Below are 20,289 nucleotides of genomic sequence, written 5' to 3'. Positions count from 1 at the left end.
AGCTCTTAACCTCAGAGCCATCTCTCCAGCCCACGTGATGTACTTCTCAACACACAGTGACCAAATACTCATAGACATAAAATTTAAAAATAAGTAAAGAAAATTATTCTCTTTCCTTTAGAAACATATACCACATTGAGCATGTTGTCATCCCCACTCTCCTCTGTAATTCTGGCACTTAGGAAGTGGTCACAGGAGGATTGCTATAAGACTGAGACCAGGCTATATGGTGAGCTCAAGGCCAGCCTGGGCTACCTACAAAACCCAGACTCAAGAATATGTTTTCACATATCCCAACAATTATGCTTGATACAATATAGAGTTTAGAATCTGCTTTAAAATGATCCATAAGAAATAATAAATATTTTGTTTGTGGATGGGCCAGTGAGCTGGCTCAGCAGGAAAGACACCTTCCATACAAGCCCAGTTTGATCTGTGAAGCCCACATATAGGCGAAAGGTGAGAAGAACTCGACAAGGCTTCCTCTGACATCCACATAAACATACCCACATATATGCATCATGCATATGTACAGATACACTTTTAAAATCCACTGGCAGTGTGAAGGGGGCTGGAGATCTAGCTTTAGTGGTGCAGTTGAATCTTCACATAAAATAAATTAATAAATAATTTTAAATCCATTGGGATGGGGAAATTGGAGTGGGATAAAGTGGAACAAGATTTCATGTGACCTGTAATAGTTGAACCTAGGTAATGAGTATATTATTCTATTTTTATATACATTTGAATTTTTTTGTAATACAAAAGAAGTTGCTAGGAGTGGCAATACATGTCTTTATTCCCAGCACTTGAGAGGCTGAGGTAGGAGGATTGCTGAAACTTTAAGGCCACCCTGGGCTACGTATTGAGTACCAGGCTAACCAGAGCTAAAGCCAGACTCTGTCTACAAACAAATAAACAAAAAGCTTACCAAAATTAAAAGGTTTGGGCCCAGGCATGGTGATGCAGAGGCAGAAGGATCCCTGTGAGTTCAAGGCCAGCTAGGTCTACATATCAAGCTCCAGGAGAGCCAGAGCAGAAAAGCAAAAACCCTGTCTCAAAAACACAAACAAAACAAAAATCCCAACAAGGTGGTGGTGCACACCTTTAGGTCCAGCGCTCAGAGGCAGAGGCAGAGGCAGGTGGATCTCTGAGTTTGAGGTCAACATGATCTACAAAACAAGTTCCAGGACAGCAAGGGCTACAAATAGAAATTGTCTTGAGAAACGGTGTGGGGAGAGGGGGAATAAATCAATCAAAAAAAAAAGCTTTGAAATTTACTTTTTCATACCAAAAGCTGAGTCCTGCTAAGGGCCTCTGGTATTACCCAAGATCATGTTATTGTTTGGTATGAAGTGGCTATGGAGTACTTCTCTTACCAAATGCCTCTGCTTTCAAAGTATCTGTGGGTAGGTTTGCCTTAAGAGGCACCAGACACCTGGCACCCATCCCTGAGCCAGTCTTCCTCCTGGGAGAGACTGCCAGCCACTAGGCAGAGGAAGCCCAGCCCAGCAGCCAACAATGGTGGACACTGTTGGGACAGTGAGCTTCCTACAGGGGGGGGGGGCTTCCTCTCTGGCGGGTCAAAGTAGACGCAGGTCAAAAAGATGTCCTCAGCGTGATGCAGAAAGTATGAGCCCAGGCTCTGAGAGACACAGGTTCTAATCTGAGGTCTTCTAGCTACTGTCTGTGGTATGTGGGCATGTGCCTTCCCATGCCTGAGCCTCAGTTTCCCCATTGTGGACTAGGGGTGAAACTGACAGAAGTAAGAACACTATTTGAGCTGACTTTAGAGTAGTTTGTGACAGGGCGACATTTGGAGTGTGTACTGTTTCTGACCATCTGTCAAATGACCAAAATATGTAGTGCTCATCCACTCCCAATTCCTTCCCCATCATTCCTGAAGCTGTAAAGGAACAGAGAGAGGTTGAGGAAGACGTATAACCTACTTACACAATGAAGGAGAGACAAGGACAGTGAGAACACAGCTTCCCGGAGGAGGTGACATTTACAGGGACACACAAAAGGTGCATAGGAGTGAGCTAAAAACAGGGTGGAGTCTAGCTATGCAGGCTGAGGGATCAGCCAGGCCAAGTCTGAGGAGCTGAAATAAGGCCAAGAGTCTTGGCAAGGTGAGCCTTGCAGAGAGCAGAGGGGAGGGAGGCAGGGACCAGGCCAGCAAGAGGCCATCCGAAGGTTTCTGTACTTGGAGGCTTGTCCTGGGTTTAGAAAAGGCTGACTTGCCAAGCTTTTCCAGGGAGGAGAACTCTGCTGGGCACATTGTGTGGGCTGGAGCAGAGGTGGGGCAATGGAATTTTCTGGCTTTTCCACACACTGTGGAACAGTTACAGGGCTTTCTAGATCTCAGCAAGCTCAAAGACACACCAGGCAGGCACACACACACACACACACACACACACACACACACACTGAATGCTGCTTGGTACACAGCAGCATTATCATGGAGGCAGTGACCTTGGGCAAGGCACTTCACCCTGTGAGCCTCACCTTCCTGGTGGGTTCACTGGGCAACCGTGACAGCTAGCACACAGGGTCACTGATGTCTGGAGCCACCCCCAGTGCTTAAAAGCAAGGACAGCACAGACACTGCTTCAACTGTGGGGACAGACACTGCTGAGCCTTCTGCATCACGTTCTCACAGGAGCCCCTCCTTCTGTGGAGGGTCCGGCAGGGGTTGCTTGGGGGCCCACATTCCAGAAAGAACAGCTCTGTGTAACATGAAACCCTGACTTTGGACATATAACCTCTATGGGAAATTGGAGGATAAGGCCTGTTCTGTGACCTGCCCAGCCTCGTTGCACACAAAGGAAATATTGAAACCCAGTGCCTAGTCACTTGGCCAGAGAGATTGTCCTAAGCAACACACTTGACCGTGGCATGACTGTTGAAACCTTTCCTGGCTTCCTATCTGCTCTCAAGTGCAAGTCCACACTCCTTGCTGTGACCTACAGGCCTTGCAGTCAGTTCCTCCCCATCAGCAACCCAGAGCCTCAATGTTATCAGCCACAAGGCACCCCATGGCTCTGGTGCCTTCAGGGCCTTTGCACAGCCTTTGGTTCCTCTACCGGGAGGAGCGCATTCTAAAGAAAGACCACAGAGGGCCTGGTGGGTAGCACAGTAGTTTGGATCTCAGAACCATGTAAAATCCAGGCAGGTGGCCTGGAATCCCAGCACTCAAGAGACAGGAACAGGAATTCCTGCAGCTAAATGGTTAGCAACCAGAGCCAGACTCCACAGCTTCAGGCTCAGCATGAGTCTCAGCCTTAGGAGATAAAGTGAAGAGTGATTAAGATACTCCACATCAGCTTTGGTCAGTGTGCATATGCACACGCATGGATATGCATTCCCATGAACACGTGTCCACATACATACAAACAAAATGACCACAGACATTCCTTATTAAACTCTCCAGCAGTAAGGTGAAGTAGTAAAATCACTTTTGGTTTCCAAACAAGAGAACAAAGGCCAGGAGGACAAGCAAGGGTTCTTTCTACTCAGCCCCCCTCTAGGCCCCAGATTCCAAAATCTTAGGGCCATACTTCAAGCATAGCAGTTCAGCAAGAGTAGATCAGATAAGAGAGTCAAGGACAAGATGTGTTCATGATGAGACTGGCAGGGATGAACAGAGCAGCCCTTGGTGCAGCTGCAACCCAGGTCAGGCTCTATAACTGCTGGGCTGAGGTGAGACCCTGCTCATCTCTGTGACTCAGTTTCCTCATCTGTGAGGTGGATCGGAATTAGCTGACTTTCAGAATGAGGTGCTGGCCTGCTCCTCGGTGAGTAGCATGGTGCCACCCGCTGGTGACACACAGCATCTAGGGAGACTGGGCCAGACCAGACCAAACCAGCCCCATCAGACTTGTACTACCCAAGGTTAGGCAGCTGGGGCCTGGGAAACCAACCTGCCCTGTTTGTTGTTTGGGGTTTTCTGTTTCCCATCGTTTCCTTTGGAAAATGTCCAGCTTCCTCCCTGCTGGAAGACGGCTGTTCACGCCTGGGCCTGGATGCCCAGGGGAGCCATGTGGAGAGGTGACAAGAGCCTGGGGTTTGGAGTTAGGCCAATTGGGGTTTGAGTCCAGGATCTGACCCTTTCAAGGCTGTGTGACCTCACACAGTCGACTTCACCTCTCTGAGGTGCTGACTTCCTTAGAGGGTACTAGATGTGGAGGGAGGGGCTGAAACAAAAGAAGATTGTGGATGCTTTTCTCCAGTGTACAGGATGGTTCTTTAGGGGAAATTCTAGGTTTATAGAAAGATTACTAATACAAATGCCTCTGGCAGAATGTGGGAACCAAAAGGCTGTTTTGAATGGGTAGGATGTGATGTGAGTGGATCAAACTCCAGAAAACCAACCCCCTGAAGGGATAAGAGTCCCAAATTGCCAGGTCCCTGATCATCCAGCAGAGAGAACCAACTTTTCCTGCAAAACCTCATGATTAAGTACAGGAAGGAAGATGTGCTATGTGATATCACTTAGATAAAGTTCAAACACAGCCAAACTGAAGGTAGAGCCCAGGGAAAGCAAGCTGGTGAAGGGAAGCAGTGCTTTTGAAACCAGAGGCATCCTTGGTCTTAATCTAGGATTAGTGGCATGGGAGTGTCCCCTTTATAATTTCACGCTTTGTACACTTTTCTATATGCACATTATAGTTCAATAAAAGTTCTATAATCGGTTCAAAGCAAACACATCAAGGCTGCAGGGCTGGGAGGAGAGAGAGTTAGCATGGGCTCTAGGGAACCCACCAGAGACAGGAAAAGAATACCTTCCAACTGTGCTTAAAAGTCGTGCAAACAAGGACAGGACCCTAGCTAGCTTCCCACCCTGAATAGCCCAGAGGCTTTTTCCAAAGAGGACTGACCAGTCAGCATGCCTCTCTGACCAGCATTGTCTCTAAGGCAGATCTACTGAGCTCACAGAAGCAACAATGTAACTTCTCAGATGCCATAAAACCCAGAGGGTGGAGTGAAGAATGGGAGAGTCTTGTTTTGTTTCCAAAAAGGCCTTTCCAAAAACTAGCCAGTCACCAAGCTTGTCACTCAACCCTGATGACCCTACGGATCACACCCAAAAGCTTCAGACTGTATCTGCAGGTTCTCTGGGGCCCTTGGGCAGGCCTCACTATCAGCAAGCTGCAAATTGCAAATCGGCAGGTCAGCAGTGGACCAGATCAGGGCCCACCCCTCTGCTTGATGGATGCAGAGGTCTTGGCTTTATTTTATTTGCTTGTGCCTTGCCCTTTTCTTTTCCAAGGGCCAACACACAATGCACACATCTCCTGTATCACATGGAGCAAGTGGCAGAGCCAAACAACCGCACATCATCAGATGCATTTATTTGCACAGACACTCATAAAAACTTTACTAGACACCAAATAATTACAGGAAGGGGCCAACCTCCAATTCGGCTGAGCCGCAGCGTTTTGAAGTGGATTTAAGATAGAGATCAAATAGGAGAGGCACCCGCCCTGGCTCACACCCACGCACCCCCCTTCCCAGGCCGTAGACCCTCAGGGTGGAGACCAATGAATTCACTGACTTTTGTGAATTTGTGTTCAATTCTGTGAGTTATTCTTGAGATCCTAATGAGGCTTTTATGGCTCCAAACATGGTTCTTTACCTTCTCTTTGTTCTGGCTCCTTTCTTGGGTTGGGGAGCCCCTCCTTCTTAAAGACTGGATGCTGAAACCATCTATTTGGCAAGAAATGCAGAAATTCTTAAGGAAGATGCTTGGTAAAAGCAAACATAACACATGCATACACATCCCAGTCCCTAAGAGGGGTTTCCATGCAATGGGCAAAAAAAAAAAAAAAAAACCAAAATCCCAGAGTTCTTACTGTAACTGCTAGATGCTCTCAGCCCCAGGTTTCATGGCAAAAATGAGTGGAGAATGCTGAGCTGTCCGCTGGATGCCCAGGCAGTGCCCAGCATCTCCTGTGGCCAGCACCTCGACTTCACCTGTCCGGTAGGGAAGGAAGACACTAGACAGGACTGCATTTGAGACAAGTCTGTTTTTCCTCAGGCTCTAGAGGAAGAAGAAAAAGAGGAGGAGGGGGAGAGTCTCCTATATCCAAGTAGCAGTTCCCCCTCCCATGCAATTATTCATCAAATTGTAAGTCTAGAGCCCAACAGTGAGCAGGGTGCACCGAGAGCATGTCCACATCACCCACCCAGCAACCCTGTAAAATCAATGCCTTTTTTAAAATGCCCATTGCACAGATAGGGATATTGAGTTGCAGAGGTGCAAGTCTCCTACCCTGATGTTTCCTAACCAGACCTTGAGACAAGATCTGGGGTACTTCCTGTGATATGCCATTCTCCGTCTTTATTAATCATTGCCTGGCTGCTAATGCCCATGGGAGACCTGAGCTTTGGGTCACTCAGTCCCTGGAGGGCCGCGTCCTTCTCTTGGAGCCCTTCCCGAGGGCTGCTGGCAGCCTTTGGATCTGAGAGAGCCTGATTTCTTAACAGTCCGAACTAATGTCCAGAGTGGAGGTTGGTGGAAGGATGAGGGACTTGGCTGTGAATGCTCGTCTTCGGCTCTGGTGCACACTGGTCACCCGCAAGTCCCAGCACCTCTCTCTCATCAGCCTCAAAAGTAGTGGAGAATGAGACGCACCCTAGGGGTCCCTCCCCAGTCTCTCCTGTCTGGAGAACCTCCAACTAAGCTTCTACCAGACCCCAGATGCTTTTCACTAGACGGTGGGAAGTGATTGTTCCATCCTTTGACCCGTGTGTCCTGGTTTAAGTCCAGCTGAGATGCTCAAAGATGTGCCTAGTCGCTCAGGAGTTGAAAACTGCTAGCCTTCAGCCTCTGCTGAGCCTTGAGATAGCCCGAACTCCACTTCCTGAGCCTGTGGCTTCTTCAGCAGAGCAGCTCCCGGACCTGGACTATGGCTTGAGGCAGCTTTGATTCAGCGCGGCCTGAGGCTCGGTTAACCTGAGGGGGCAGTGTGGGGATGAGTCTAGGCTCCATGGCCCCAGCCCTTGTGAGAGAACCCAATGCTTCTGATATTTTCCTTATTGGTGCACCGCGGAAAGCTGCACCTGGTGCTTATCCCTGCTGGGATCTAAGACTGCGACTGTAGTTCTAAACCTGGAGGGTCTTCTCTCCCGACTCTGGTCAGAAACATGAAATGGTTGGGGTTTCACTGGTGTAGCCCTAACCACTACCACCCCCACGCCCTGCGCGCGCCCGCTCGTACAAGGCGGGTCGCTACCGAAAAATGGTTGCGAGGTCCTAAACCAGAACAGCCAGGAGCCTCAGGACAGGACTCAGAAGCTGCGCGCCTCTGGGAATACGAAGAACTCAGATTCCGTTTGTTTCTTGCAAGCTCAGCCGTGCTGGCAGCCCGCCTCCTCGGTCTTTGCTCAGGTGGAAACAGTCCTGAGCGGATTCTGCCGCAGACGTCTGAGGCTGCAAGCATCCCGCGTTGGACGGCGCGCGGGGATGATCAGCTGGCTGCCTGCCGCCAGTCTTGTGAGTCTCAGAGCCACGGGTGGGGGGGGGGGACAACGGCTCAGAACAGGAGCGATGGCTGAGATTCCACGGAGCCAGGAATAATTTGAGGCAGAGAGACATGGGCTCTGAGAATAGGCCGGTGTCCTTCTGTCCAGTCGTATTATTCTTCAGCAGAGTTAGAGGCTAAGAAGCCAAGAACCCTAAGGGTGCTTCAGAGACACATGGACGATTTCGCGCGCGGCTATGTGAGAAGGACCGGTGATAGTCAGTTCAGGTTGATGGAGTGAGAACAAAGGATAAGGACCAAGGCCTACAGGTCGGGGAGAATGGATGGGAGGAAAAAGGAGTGGAAGAGGGATCAAGGTTGTGGGCGCAGCATCCTCAATCAGACTAAAGGCAGAAGCCTGGTTTCGCTGTCCACCCAAGGAGTCGTGGACAGTTCTGGCAGCCCGCCCCAGGTCGGGACCCCAAAACAAGGCTGTGGCTTGGACAGGGGCACAGAGAGAGAAGCCAATAACCTCTGCACCCTGGAAACACACCAGTCATGCACCAAATGGGGGTTACAGGTGTGCCCTCTGCGTTGAGACCTGGCTTCAAGCATTTCAAAATACTCAGCAAATACAGTTAAAGGCCCAGACACGAACCTAGATGCTAGCTTCAGAGGAAGCCTCAGAGGCCAGGCCACAGGGGCCTCCATTCTGCCAAAAGAAGAGCGATGGGGTAGAAAGGACCAAGCACAAGGAGCGTGGGGAGATGGGAGGGTGAGAATAGATGTGGAACACTGCGCGGAGAGTTTAAGCTCCGGGTGTGTCTTTAGGGCTTGACACCGAGAAGATACTTGCAGCCTGAAGTCGAGATGGCGAAGGTCCGGGCCTGGAACTAAGTCTTTTGCCTGCAGGCAGTGCCCAGGAGTGGTTGCAAGGATACACTGTGGCCAGCAGAGGGCAGAATGCTCCCGATCGGCCCGATCGACCCGCCGGCCCCGCGCACGATTCAGCGCCTCTCGGCTTTGTACGCCCGAACCTTACCAGCCCGGCTTCTTCCCGCAGCTATCCGCCAGGGCCCAGATACCCAGAGAAGGCAGCCCAGACCCAGGCCTAGGCCCAACCTCGGAGCTCAAGGCCTAAGATTCCCCACACTGGGCAAAGACAAGAGGACTAAGGATGTGTGAAGAAAACTCTACATCCACAAACCCATGCTCCCGGATACAGGCACACAAAGGCGCCGAGAAATAGACAAAACACAAAGCCACAGCACAAAACCTCTGGGCGACACAAAACAATTCAGGAACTTGGGGGCAAACGGAAACACAAAGGTAACTCGGAGATACATATATAGAGAAAAATCTACTAAACACACTACAGGGGCCGAAATACACACAAAGGCGTAGTCATCTTCATAGTGACAGACACAAGGACACATACAAAGATAAGCAAAAGCATGACACAGAAGCACAAGAAGGTCTTCAGATGTGCACACAACGCACAGACACTCGCAGCCTGGAAAGTCACAAGGCCACACAAACACAAAATTGTATATGCTCAGGGAAACGGGTGCACTCGTACTCAATAGCATCAGAGTCGGAGCGCCGACACGCACAGACACACTTGGATACCCACCGACGCACAGGCAGGTACTGGGGTGGGGCGGTGACCGCTAATCCTCCACAAAGCCGGGCCCCTCGGTGGAGGCCCCCCGAAGCACAGGGGGCCACTTCTGACCAAGCCTCCCGCAGGCTCCAAATCCGATCCGCCCTCTCGCCTCCAGCGAGGTCAGGGGACCCGCCCTCCGTGCCCTCCACCCCCGCTCGGCTCTGCGCCGCTGCTCCACTCCCGAAGGGGCCAGAGCCGCCCAGCAGAGACTCACGGGGGCGGGGGGCGGGCAGCCAGGTCCTGCCCTGGGGCCGCACCATCCCTCCAGCTATTCCAGGACGAACCGCGCGCGTGAGTGGTGGGGCTGAAGGTGCCGGGTTCCCTGACGTGAAGTCTTCTAGTTTCCTTCCGGGGGTGTCAGGCGGGAAGCACACGGGAATCGCCAGATGCGTGCTTCTGGCATTGCTCTGCCCTGTGTGGAGGCCCACTTTGCTCGTCTCGACTCCTGTCCAGGCCCCTTAGCCACAGTGAAAAGGCACCTATTCAAGAAGTCACCCTTATTTCCTTGGAGCAGCCGTACCCGCGCCCGTTCCTGGCCTCCATCCCTTGATCTTGGGGGCACCATTTCTTACACCTCATACTCTAAGCCCTGGGAGACCCAGCCTTCGCCCATTGCCCCCACCGGCGACCAAGACCCCCTTTCCAGTGCTGTTGATCCTCTTACACTCTCCTGGCCTCAACTCTGGCCTGTCGGTCCTTGTCCACTCAATGTCTCCCATTCAGGATCTGGGGGCCCCTTCAGTTTACCCTCCTGCCCTAGTTCTGCCAGGCCAAGGGTGTTAGGACTCCTCATTCAAACTGCAGCCCTTCCGCTCTGTCCCCAGGCCAGGGCTCTCTTTGGCGAGTGCAGGGCCAGCAGTTCTCACCATTTGATGTTCTCCATCCTTGGATCCCGGGTGCCATCACTCTTTGAGTACCGAGCTGTCTGATGCAGGCGCTGCCTCACGAAGGGGGGGAGGACACCAACTCAGACCCTGCGACCTACCTTCGCCAACAAGTCGGGGTCTCGGTGCTGCTGTTCCTGCCTGGCACAGTCCTCTGGAAGAGTCACTGCGTTCCCAGCCGTCCGGAGAGTCTGGCCTCGCTCGGGGCCATTCCTCTGAGCGCTGGAGCTTCTTTTTTTTAACAAAAATATTAATAATAAAAAAGGCAAGAAAGAAAAAAAGAAGAAAGCCTGATTTCCCAAACTCCCAAATCAATTTTTCAAGAGGGGTGGGGCACAGGGTTTGTTTCGATGGCTACCCAAACTTCTGCCAAGGGTGGGCAGAATGGCTGGCCGGGGCCGGGGCGCGGCGCGGGGTGCAGGCCGGGGGCTCAGGGATCCCTCCCGCGGGGAGGGGGGGCGGCGACGGCACTATTTGACGAGGAGCAGCCGGCTCATCCCGGCGCAGTGATACGAGGCGCACCAATGAGTTCAAATGTCAGGAAGTTTGAGGAGGGGTGAGGCGGCTCCCGGCCGGAGTATCCCTCCGCCACCAACCCAAGCTCTAAACCGAGCGGCTCCTTGGGCGCACCATGGCACTGGAGTAGTGCGGGGAGCGCACCCGGAGCCCCGCGGCCCGCTGCGCCCCACCCGGGACCCCGCTGCGCTTCCCGCGCCCCCCCAGCCCGTGGGGCCGCCCCTGCACCCCCGCCCCCTCCCCCGCCCGCCGTCGCCGTCGCCTCCTCCGCCCGGCGTCTCCGCGTGCCGCCAGCCGCCGCAGCCGGGACCCGGGACTGACAAGCAGGTGACAGGCGAGCCGCGGGCGCGCGTGGCTGCGAGTGGCCCGGAGAGAGCGGCGCGCGAGGCTACCAGCCGCCCGGGCCCGCCCGCACGACGCCGGGGCCCGGGGCCAGCACGCCGCTGCTCCACGCTCGCCCGGGGGCAGCGGGCGGCCCCGACCCCGCGGGCGCCTCGCCTTCCCGGCTGCAGCGGAGCGGGCGGACGGGCGGGAGGGCGAGCGACCCGGCCGGCAGGGTCTGCAGAGCGCCCGGCGTCCCATGGATATAGCAACAGGTCCCGAGTCGCTGGAGAGGTGTTTCCCTCGCGGGCAGACGGACTGCGCCAAGATGCTGGACGGCATCAAGATGGAGGAGCACACCCTGCGCCCCGGGCCCGCCACCCTGGGGGTGCTGCTGGGTGAGTGCTGGGTCACAACGCTCGAGTAGTCCTGGTCAGGGGTTAGGGCCATCGTGCCGCTTTGGACACTGGCGTGAGAGCCAAATGATAAAGAAAATGGGTTTGTAGGACGTGGGGAGGGGGTCCGGATCCCTGGAAAGACCACCGGAGGGGCAACAAGCACACCTAGACAGGCTCCCCGAAGGGACAACGTGCAGGGACATCACCCAGACAGAGGACCGAACAGCCTCAGCCGTCACTCACGCCATCCTCTACGGGTCTGGGTTCTAGAACTGCTACTCTGAACGGGACTGGGGTGGGAAGCGGGTGGCAGGGATGATGGAGGACCAAGTTGTCACCTTAGAGTCCAGGAGAGGTGCCAGGTCACTTAGGGACGGGGAACTTACTTCTAGAAGAAAAAATATCCCCCGGGCCATCCAAAGAACGGGTCTTGGGGCAGAAGGCATGATCAGCATCGTGGGGCGTGTCAGCCAGCGAGTGCCCGGGCCTCACCTGGCTGGTTGGGTTCCAGCCGGCCACCCCGCGCGGAGCTCCTTCTCGTTGGATCTCCGCAGCCGGGGAGAGCACAGTGCCCAGCCAAGGCTGCAGGCCCTCGGCCTCTCTGCGCCCCAGCTTACGGACAGAGACGTGCTGTCTATGGCTGCCCGGTCTCTGGCGCGGTGGCTGGGGTTTCTCCGGCGAAGGGTGGCGCTCCCGGACTGGGCCAGGCGGCGCTGACGGCCCGGCTCTCGCCCTGTGCGCTGCAGGCTCCGACTGCCCGCATCCCGCCGTCTGCGAGGGCTGCCAGCGGCCCATCTCCGACCGCTTCCTGATGCGAGTCAACGAGTCGTCCTGGCACGAGGAGTGTTTGCAGTGCGCGGCATGTCAGCAAGCCCTCACCACCAGCTGCTACTTCCGGGATCGGAAACTGTACTGCAAACAAGACTACCAACAGTAAGCGCCTCTCGCCCTCCTCTCTTTCCCCGACACCGACCAGCACTCCAGCCTGGCCGGTCCCTGCCGGGAAGGGCCCAAGCCTCCCTGCAGCCGGCTCTGCGCTCCACTGGGCCCGGCAGCTAGGAGGGCGCAAAGGGCTGCGTGTCTCCGGGCTGGGGCGGACCATAGCATCCCGGCCACACTGGTGGGGTGGCCCCTAGGTGCCATCTGTTGTCCAGGAAACCTGCGCTGAGGGACTGAATTGGGGTACAAGACAAAGCCCTGGGCAGACTGGTGTTTATGATACTTGTCCTGGGAAAGGGCTTGGCTCCACTAAGGCCTGAAGTGGCATTGCTTTAGAGAGCCAAGCCCGACTGTGTGCTTCCCCAGTCCAAGAGCGTCTGGGATTCCTGGAGCAGGGAGGTGGGTGCTAAACCCCGCCTGCTACAGTACAGGCCAGGCAGGGAGATTTTCCACCCTGGCTGGTTCCTTGTTTAACTTTTATTCTCTGATAAAGAGGAAAGGGTATCCATCTTCCTAAACCGTTCCATACGGGAATTTTGCCCTTACGACTTTTCTTAGCTGGACAATCAATCTATCGAGGAAGCTGCCATCTAGAGATCCTAGTTGGTGAGGCCGACTGAAGGAGTCAGGCTTCCCCACACACACTCCTTTCTTGCAAGGTATTGGAAAAGAGTGGTGGATGCTAGCTAAGTATGTTGGGCCCTACCTGCTGGCTTCTATGCTAAAGCTGGCACGGTGGATGTGCATGGCTGGGGACAGACCACAGCAGATGCAGGCCTTTTCTTATAACCTGGAAGTGCAATGGGGAGCAGTGAGGAGCCTCTGTGGGGAGAAAGATGTGGGGATCTGGAAGTGGAGTTGCAGGGATGTGTGTGTGTGTGTGTGTGTGTGTGTGTGTGTGTGTGTGTGTGTGTGTGCATGAGCACCTGGGTGCTCCTGTGATAACTTCTAAGTGGTACTCAGAAAGGTGTCTTTGATGGGGCTGCAGGGCGGATAGCCTGCTCAGGTGCTTTGAGCTCCTGGTCTCTGAGTGCCACCGAAGCCTTTGGAGAAAAAGGCAAAGGCAGGGCTCTGTGTGCCAAGTGGTCAGGGCAGCCAAAGTATTGTCACCAAATCCAGGAACTAGTGTGAAGAGGGGCAGCTGGACTCTTTGATTGGGGTCTAGGGATACTAAGACTTCAGTCAGAGCCCAGCACCGCTTTGGCTGGTTGGTAAAGTTCCCAGGAACTGGGGAACTGGCAGAAACTGCTTTTTGTGCTTTGCTTTTTTTTGGTGGCTGGAGTAGGATGGTGTTTTCTATGGGCAAGAATTGGGGCGAGTTTCGAAGACCTGTTCTTTTGTTGGTCCTATAACACAGTGTAGGCCTGACCCTCTCTCTGTATGGCCGTCCCCAGGTTGAGGTACATTGTTGATGCTGTGCCGTGTCTGTGCCCTTGAACTCTATCTAGTTCCTGGAGAAAAGGCCACACCAGTCTATTCACCCACAGCTGTGCATACAGCAGCACAAATAAAATGGAGTAGCAATGGTTGGGAATCTGGGGGGTGACTCAGGTAGCCCCTCTATGGGATACTCCAAGCTGGGCTCTGAGAGTACTACTTATACCTGCTTAGCCACTGACCTCATCAGCCTTACACATGGGTTTTCTAAGAGGCCTGAGAAGGTAGAAATGGGCCTCTGAAACTTTGGGGTGGTTTTATTTTTATTGTTTATTTTTTAAAATTTTAACACTGGAAAGGCTTTGCAACCTTTTGTACGTAGTTGTCCCTGGGGTCATTATTGGAGCTTCTCCTAAAAGAGGACAGGGGTGCCTCCCAGGTCCTTCCAGCTCAGCCACAAAATAGCAGCAGAAACTGGATTTTGCCTCAGAGAGATGAATGACCAACCCCCCCTCCCCACTTTACAAAGCAATTAAACACTTGCAGCTTCTTTGTCCCACTGATATTTGTTTTTGAAAGAAAAACACCGCCAAAGAACTGGTGCAAACCCTAGGTGCAAACCCTGGTGCTGGGAAGGACCCGATCCTGAATTTGGGGTGTGCATCCCCAGAGGAAGTCTGTCTTACCTTCTCCTCTCACCCTTCCCTCTTCCATCATTCTTTCTTTCTAACAATAATGACAATTAACTATAGGCGGGCCTCCTGGTGTGCTTAGGCGGGGTAATAGTTATCAACACAATCTTGGGGACAAATCCCCAGGGTCTCCTGGCAGCATTTTTCAGGGAGCAGGAGATCAGGCAGACTCCCCAAGAACTCACACGGAAACAATGTTCTTTTTACACACACACACACACACACACACAATGTATTTTTTATTCATGATTATTTTCTTTGAAAATCCCACATACATATTTATTTCATGTGTGCACAAATGCTTTTCAGACGAGAATTAAGGCAAATGGGTGCGGAGACGTACTTTCTTGATTTTGAGTGTGCCTCCTTGGCACTGGGAAATTTACAGCAACACACACGGGCACACACACACACACACACACACACACACACACACACGCAGGCACACAACTTTTATTTATAAAAAGCTCGCTTCACGCGGCTGAGCGAACGGCAGAGTTGATCCTTGTGAAGGGTTTTTGATGTGTCTTCTTCCTTTCGGTTTGTTCTCAATGATCGCAGGCACCCAAAAGCGCGAAGTTGTTTTACGCACCACAGGGGCGATTAATTGGCTATTGGGAACATTTAGGACAATTGATAAAATCAACTCGCAGGCCTGGCAGAGCCAGGGAAATGCGGGCCGCGGAACTTGGACGGTTTTTGTTTGTAACCTGAAAACTCTCCTTTTTTCCCTGTCCTCATGTGCATTCCGGGGACTCCTTCGGGGAGGGAAAACCCACGACCTCGGCCTCTTTCGAATGGAAAACCGGTTAGAATCAGGGAAAACACACGGCTTCCGCAAAACAGCCAACACGCTGTGTCTTACATCAGAGAAAATATGAGGGGGGAAAAATCTGAAAACCTTCCTCCCCAATATATGTTGTTTTTCTTGGCAGTTTGGTGAAATCGAATTATGTAACTCCCTTCTCTTGCCGGCTGTCGCTCACTAGCTCCGAACGCTTCTATCCTAAGGAGGTGACGGATTCCTGGAGGAGGCTCTGGAAGCGGGGAGGGTCGGTGGGAGAGTCCAAAAATCTGTCCCACAATGGAGTCTGAGGGCTTGTAGAGCAGCTCCGGGGTCTGGGGAATAGTAGGTGTGCTCGCGGGAGCCTTTGTGCTTGGGGGGATGCGGAGCGCTGGTCCGGAGCTCTTCAGTCCGCTTGCCGGGCTGCCTAAGCCTCGGGTGCTGCGACCTCCCTGGTTTACTGAAAATGCTGGGGATGCCCTGCGCTAGTCCTCCCAGGTAGGGTACCCACTTCGCGGCAGAAGTGGGCATACATTATGACTTTGACAAAAAAAAAAAAAAAAAAAAAAAAAAAAAAAAAAGCCTTCTGAGGCCTGAACTGGTTTTTAAACATTTCTCAGGGCTGGCTACGGCCGCAAAGTGGCTCAACGCGGTTCTTCCCAGCACATTCTTTTCCTCGGAAGTGTTTACCCTGGCAAACGCTTTCATGGATCCTGAGGCTCACCTCGGCCCCGCTTGTGTCAGTGTGGTATCTGTGGAGCAAACCCAGGCTCCTGGCCTTTTCTCGCTCCTGGGTTTTTCCTTTCCCAGCTTAGAAGGAAGCTTCCTTAGGTGTACTGGGGTACCACTCACCCTCAGCACCCACTTACCGGTAGGAACCCTGCAAATCTCACTCACTTGTATCAGGCTAATTGAGAGTTGCAGACACGCCAGCCCACTGCCTGGGGTACCGGGTCTCTCCAGAAACCTGCTTAGAAAAAGCAGCCAGTAAGTGGCCTTACTAAAGGGCCTGGGGGAATTCTTTCTGGGGCCCCAAGAGCTGAAGGGCTCCCGCTGCCAGCGCCAGTCCGGGGACCCCTGGTCCCTTTGAGGGAGCCTGTATATTTAACCAGCACCTCCTCTGTGGGCTGAAGGTGAGGGAAAGCCTTCCTGCCATGCAGGCATCTGGGGCTGAAGGAAAGCATTATTCACTGCCCGACTCCTGGTTCACCCTCTATTCCCAAGGCTCTGAGCTGCTGTGGTCTTATTTGTTTGCAGAGTTTTTCTCAAGGGCAGAAGGGGCTGCGAGGATCCACTCTATGGTAGGTGATTGGAAGGTGCAGGCTTCTTCCTGCCCTCATGCCAACCTTAGAAACACAGAGCTGCCAGGTATCTACCTGACCCTCTGCTGTGTAACCAAGACCTTCCTACCTGAGAAGTATTCTTATAGACTCTCTAGATTAGGTGCCCAAAGGAGCTGGTATTCTTTGCCGATATGTTGTTACACTTTGGAAATTATTGCTGTCCTCAGGGTTGCAGTTGCAGGGAAAGCCTTGTCTCCAAAGATATTCTCCAGACTGCAGACAGGTTTCTCTCTAAACAGATCACCATTGTCCCCAGGGAAACCATTTCCCTTTGCCTGAAAGGACACTGTGAAGGTCCTGCCTCCCTCTGCTACAAAAAGAGCTTTAGACACAGCCAGGTTCACCCCACAGCCCCAGAACTCAGCTAAATGGCAGCCCACCCTGTCCTTGTTGATACTGAGCATGATGACATCACCTTGCATGGTGGCTGTGAGGATTCCAAGGAGTACCTGGTGGATCATCTGTCAGGGTTTCATTCTGAAGGTATCCTTTAGCCTCTGCTCCAGTGTTGGAGATGGGTGCATGGGTGCAGATGCCAGCAGTGTTTTAGCATTTTGGGCTAGCATGTGGTTCTGTTTCTTATGGGAACATGTATTGGCCCAGAGAAGCAGTGTTTCCACTGGGGAAACAATGGGCATCCCTGGGGCCTGCATATTACTCAGAAAAGCATAGTCAATAATATGATTTTATATTTGAAGAATAGCCCCAGCTTATAATTGTTGCAACTCAAACATCAGTCAAGAAAGTTCAACCTACATCTACAAGGCTGATCTAGGGGCAGGGGGACTTCACTCAGAAAGAGAACAGACTTAATGTTGGCAGAGTATTCTAGAAGGCTGGAAGACAGCCCATGGCTCAGGCTCTGTGGCCTTGTGAAGTTTCTATTTGTGATGGGCTAGCATAACTTCTCTGAGGGGACTGTCTTGTGACTATGCAGATTTTTGAAAGGGACAGAGACAGAAGAGGGAGACAGGGTAAAAAATATAAAACATGAATAAACACAATCCAACAACTTTGGCACCTCTTTGGCAGAAGGATAGAGGACACTCCCAATGACATGAGTTACAACTTCCAATTTGTTGGACACCGCAGTTGATCCTTGGCTTGGGGTATGGAGACAGGGAGGAAGGTCCACCCATCCTCAGAGCTGGGTGTGAGCTTTCAGTCAGTCCTAAGGTGGCCAGGTCTTCAGGTCCTTGGCTCTCTGACCGATCCAGCCAGAAGATCTTCAGCTTTCTACAATCCCCAGATCCTGTGTTGATGGCAACAAAGAGAAAAATCCAGATTCTGTCTATTTGTTACCACTGTGGTCAGAAGTGGAGAGGTGATGGTAATAAGTGAGGGGAGGGGAGAGCTGAAAAAGTTGATTCCAAAGGCAGGGGAAGTAAAGTGGCAGACGGCTGCCTTTCCATCAGCCGCTGGTGTTCTCCGTTCATGTCATAAATGTCTCCTGTCATTTGATGCCAAAAGCAACATGATTTGGTTCCCTGGTGGCCTATAGAGTTTTTCTCCTCCTCCTCCTTCTCTTTTTCCTCCTGCAGTAAATGTTTATTTGTTAATAATATACTTTAAACAGCCCAGCCTTGACCTCAAGTCTCCTGAAGCATCCATCTTCTTCTAGAAAAATGTTTCAAAGTTTGTGTAATTTGGGGGGAAGGTGTAAGTGACAGGCAGTGAAGGGCCTGTGTTTGCTCTTACTACCGCTGGGGCATGGAGTGGTGGGGCATAAGAGGCCACTGTGTTCCCAATGGCATCTTTCTTGGGTTTCAGGCCTGGCTGACAGCACTTCCTCAATGGCCTTTCCCTTTTGCTTGGCTCTGATCAGTTCAAATACATTCTCACATGAGCCTTTCCTTTGTTATTCTCAGGGCAATATTGTCTCCATCTCAGACTGCCCTGCTGACCCTAAGAGCCCTGAAAGAGGATGGGGGGGGCTCAGGTTGTGTGGTTACATGGAGGTTGATGGCAGGGTACCTGGCTAGTCTGATGTTTAGTGTGTGGCTGAAGGAAGAAAAAAAAAAACCTCTTTTCTAGGGTCTGATTCTAAAAGACACAAAAGTGCTTGCTTCCTGCTTGGCCTGTTCTTGACAGAGTCCCTCACACACTTGCATGTATACAGGCACAATCTGTAGACAGATTGCTGACTGAGGAGGGAGAATGCTCATGGCCGTCCAAATAGCAGAAGTGCCCAGCAGAGTGGCAGAAACAAGCTGTTTAAATGAGTAAAGATGCTGGGAAGGGAGGTGAGCCCACCACAACACTGGCTCCAGCTCCCCAGCACCTTGTGGCCTTTCTGGGGCAGCGCTGGGCTAGGATATGCTGGGCTAGGATATGCTGGGCTAGGATATGCTGGAAGTGACTGTGTTTGCCTCTTCTCCACCTGTTGCTTGCACAGGGGACTCTGGTCAAGTGGCACTGATACTGCTGCAGATACTTATGGATCCTAGCTAGTTGAGGCCAGGGTAGAACTGAGATGTTGTTGTATGTAGGGTAACCCGAGCTCTGAGAAAGTGTTGTTGTCTAAACAAACAAGGAGGGGGGAGGTTACTAGCAAATGCAGTTTTGGCATACAGACCCTAACCATCTCCAAGTGACTAAGGCCAAGGTCTGAGCCCCAATCTCCTCTTCTTTGGAATGGGGATGACAGATGACAGGTCTCACCTCACAGGGTTGCTCTGAGAACAAAGTGAAACAAACTCAGAGGTGCCAGCCTGCCTGGATAGGGCACTCCATCAAGGTGTGTTTTCTTCCTTCCTGCTGGGAAGTACCATTGTTGTATTGTCTACCCTATGTGGAGCCACCCTTTGCTTTTTAACCAGGATTAGGGCCAATGTCTGAATCCCATGAGAAGGAAATAGGCATGTTTCCCACCACAGACAGCCTATGGATGGCCGCCATGATTGGCAGGCTCGATGGGACCATTTTCTCTAACACCCTGGGACTTGACCAATGTAAGTGAACTTGCAAGAGCTGAGGACTTTTCTAGAAAGAAATTGTACAGTGCCTGTGGAGGCCACTGGCTTTATGCCTCACCTGTGGGTGAGGAAAACAGGCTCCTAAGGGCCTTCCTTCCCTCCTGACTTGCTGAAGCCTCGGATGCTGTGTCTGAACAAATTGTACCTATCTTCTGAGCTCCAGCCTGGAAGGGTTGGGGGGTGGGGTGGGTCACTGCCCTCCCTGGGCTGAGTGCTCTTGAGGGGCCCGCTCTGACCAGAGGACAGAAAGGTTAGAATAACTCTTTCACCGACAGGATAGCCCCCTTTGCCAGACTGGCAAGGTGGCTCACAGAAGCTTGGGCCTGCGCTAAATTCCATACACAATTCTTAGCAGTTCCTGCCCAGATTCTCTTTTCCCGGGAGTGAGGCAGCTAGGGTGTGCAGGCTCTTGGGCTGGCTCCTCGGTAGATGGTGCAGAGGCATTGGCAGTGGTTGATGAATTTCAGTGTCACCAAGGGTTTAGCCTGGATTTGGGAACCGTGCGCTCTAATACGCGCACACGGTCCTGCCCTTTCTAACGCGCAACCCTTTCACCCAGCCACTGATTTATGAAGGAATCCGATCCGATCCAGGACGGGCTGGGCTGGAGCCCGAAGCCCTGGGCTCTACCGCAGCCCTTAAGTTCCTTCGCAGTAGAGGGATCTTCGGAAGTGTGGAGGCTCGTCGGGGCTGGAGTCCGGGTGCTCTTTGGGATAGAGCTCCCACACGGAGTGGAGTGGCGGAATGGCACCCGCCTTGGAACCACTGAAGGGTCCTGCTGGAGGGAGCGGGTGAGGAGAGCTAGCTTTAAGATTCCAACCCCCACGGCCCTCCAGTTCACCCCTTTAGGCAAGCATGAAAGCAAGTCCGGGAGGTTTGTTGATCTAGGGAACAGAACATTGAAGGGAAGCCAGTAAGATCTCCTCCC

At 52.6% G+C, this 20,289-nt stretch overlaps 1 protein-coding gene and 1 long non-coding RNA gene across 3 annotated transcripts in view; one reads left to right on the top strand and one right to left on the bottom strand.

Moving 5' to 3' along the window:
- Nucleotides 1-5,337: 5,337 nt before the first annotated feature.
- LOC127222142 (uncharacterized) lies at nt 5,338-5,927 on the bottom strand. The gene is made up of 2 exons (XR_007834528.1): nt 5,856-5,927; nt 5,338-5,709 (listed from the first exon to the last, which is right to left on the bottom strand). It is a non-coding gene; the product is annotated as an uncharacterized LOC127222142 (long non-coding RNA).
- A 5,046-nt stretch (nt 5,928-10,973) lies between these two features.
- Lmx1b (LIM homeobox transcription factor 1 beta) overlaps nt 10,974-20,289 on the top strand; it is a 73,410-nt gene continuing 64,094 nt past the window's right edge. For both annotated transcript variants that reach the window (XM_051185245.1, XM_051185244.1), the window contains exons 1-2: nt 10,974-11,251; nt 11,998-12,184. In XM_051185245.1, coding sequence (XP_051041202.1) covers nt 11,113-11,251; nt 11,998-12,184 — 326 coding nt within the window. In that variant the 5' untranslated portion in view covers nt 10,974-11,112. The remainder of the gene's footprint in view (nt 11,252-11,997; nt 12,185-20,289) is intronic.

This window comes from Phodopus roborovskii, unplaced genomic scaffold (genome assembly GCF_943737965.1).
Source record: "Phodopus roborovskii unplaced genomic scaffold, PHOROB, whole genome shotgun sequence".
NCBI classification, from domain to species: domain Eukaryota; kingdom Metazoa; phylum Chordata; class Mammalia; order Rodentia; family Cricetidae; genus Phodopus; species Phodopus roborovskii.
Note: the sequence above shows the minus strand (reverse complement) of the source record. Positions and strands in the feature narration are given on the sequence as shown.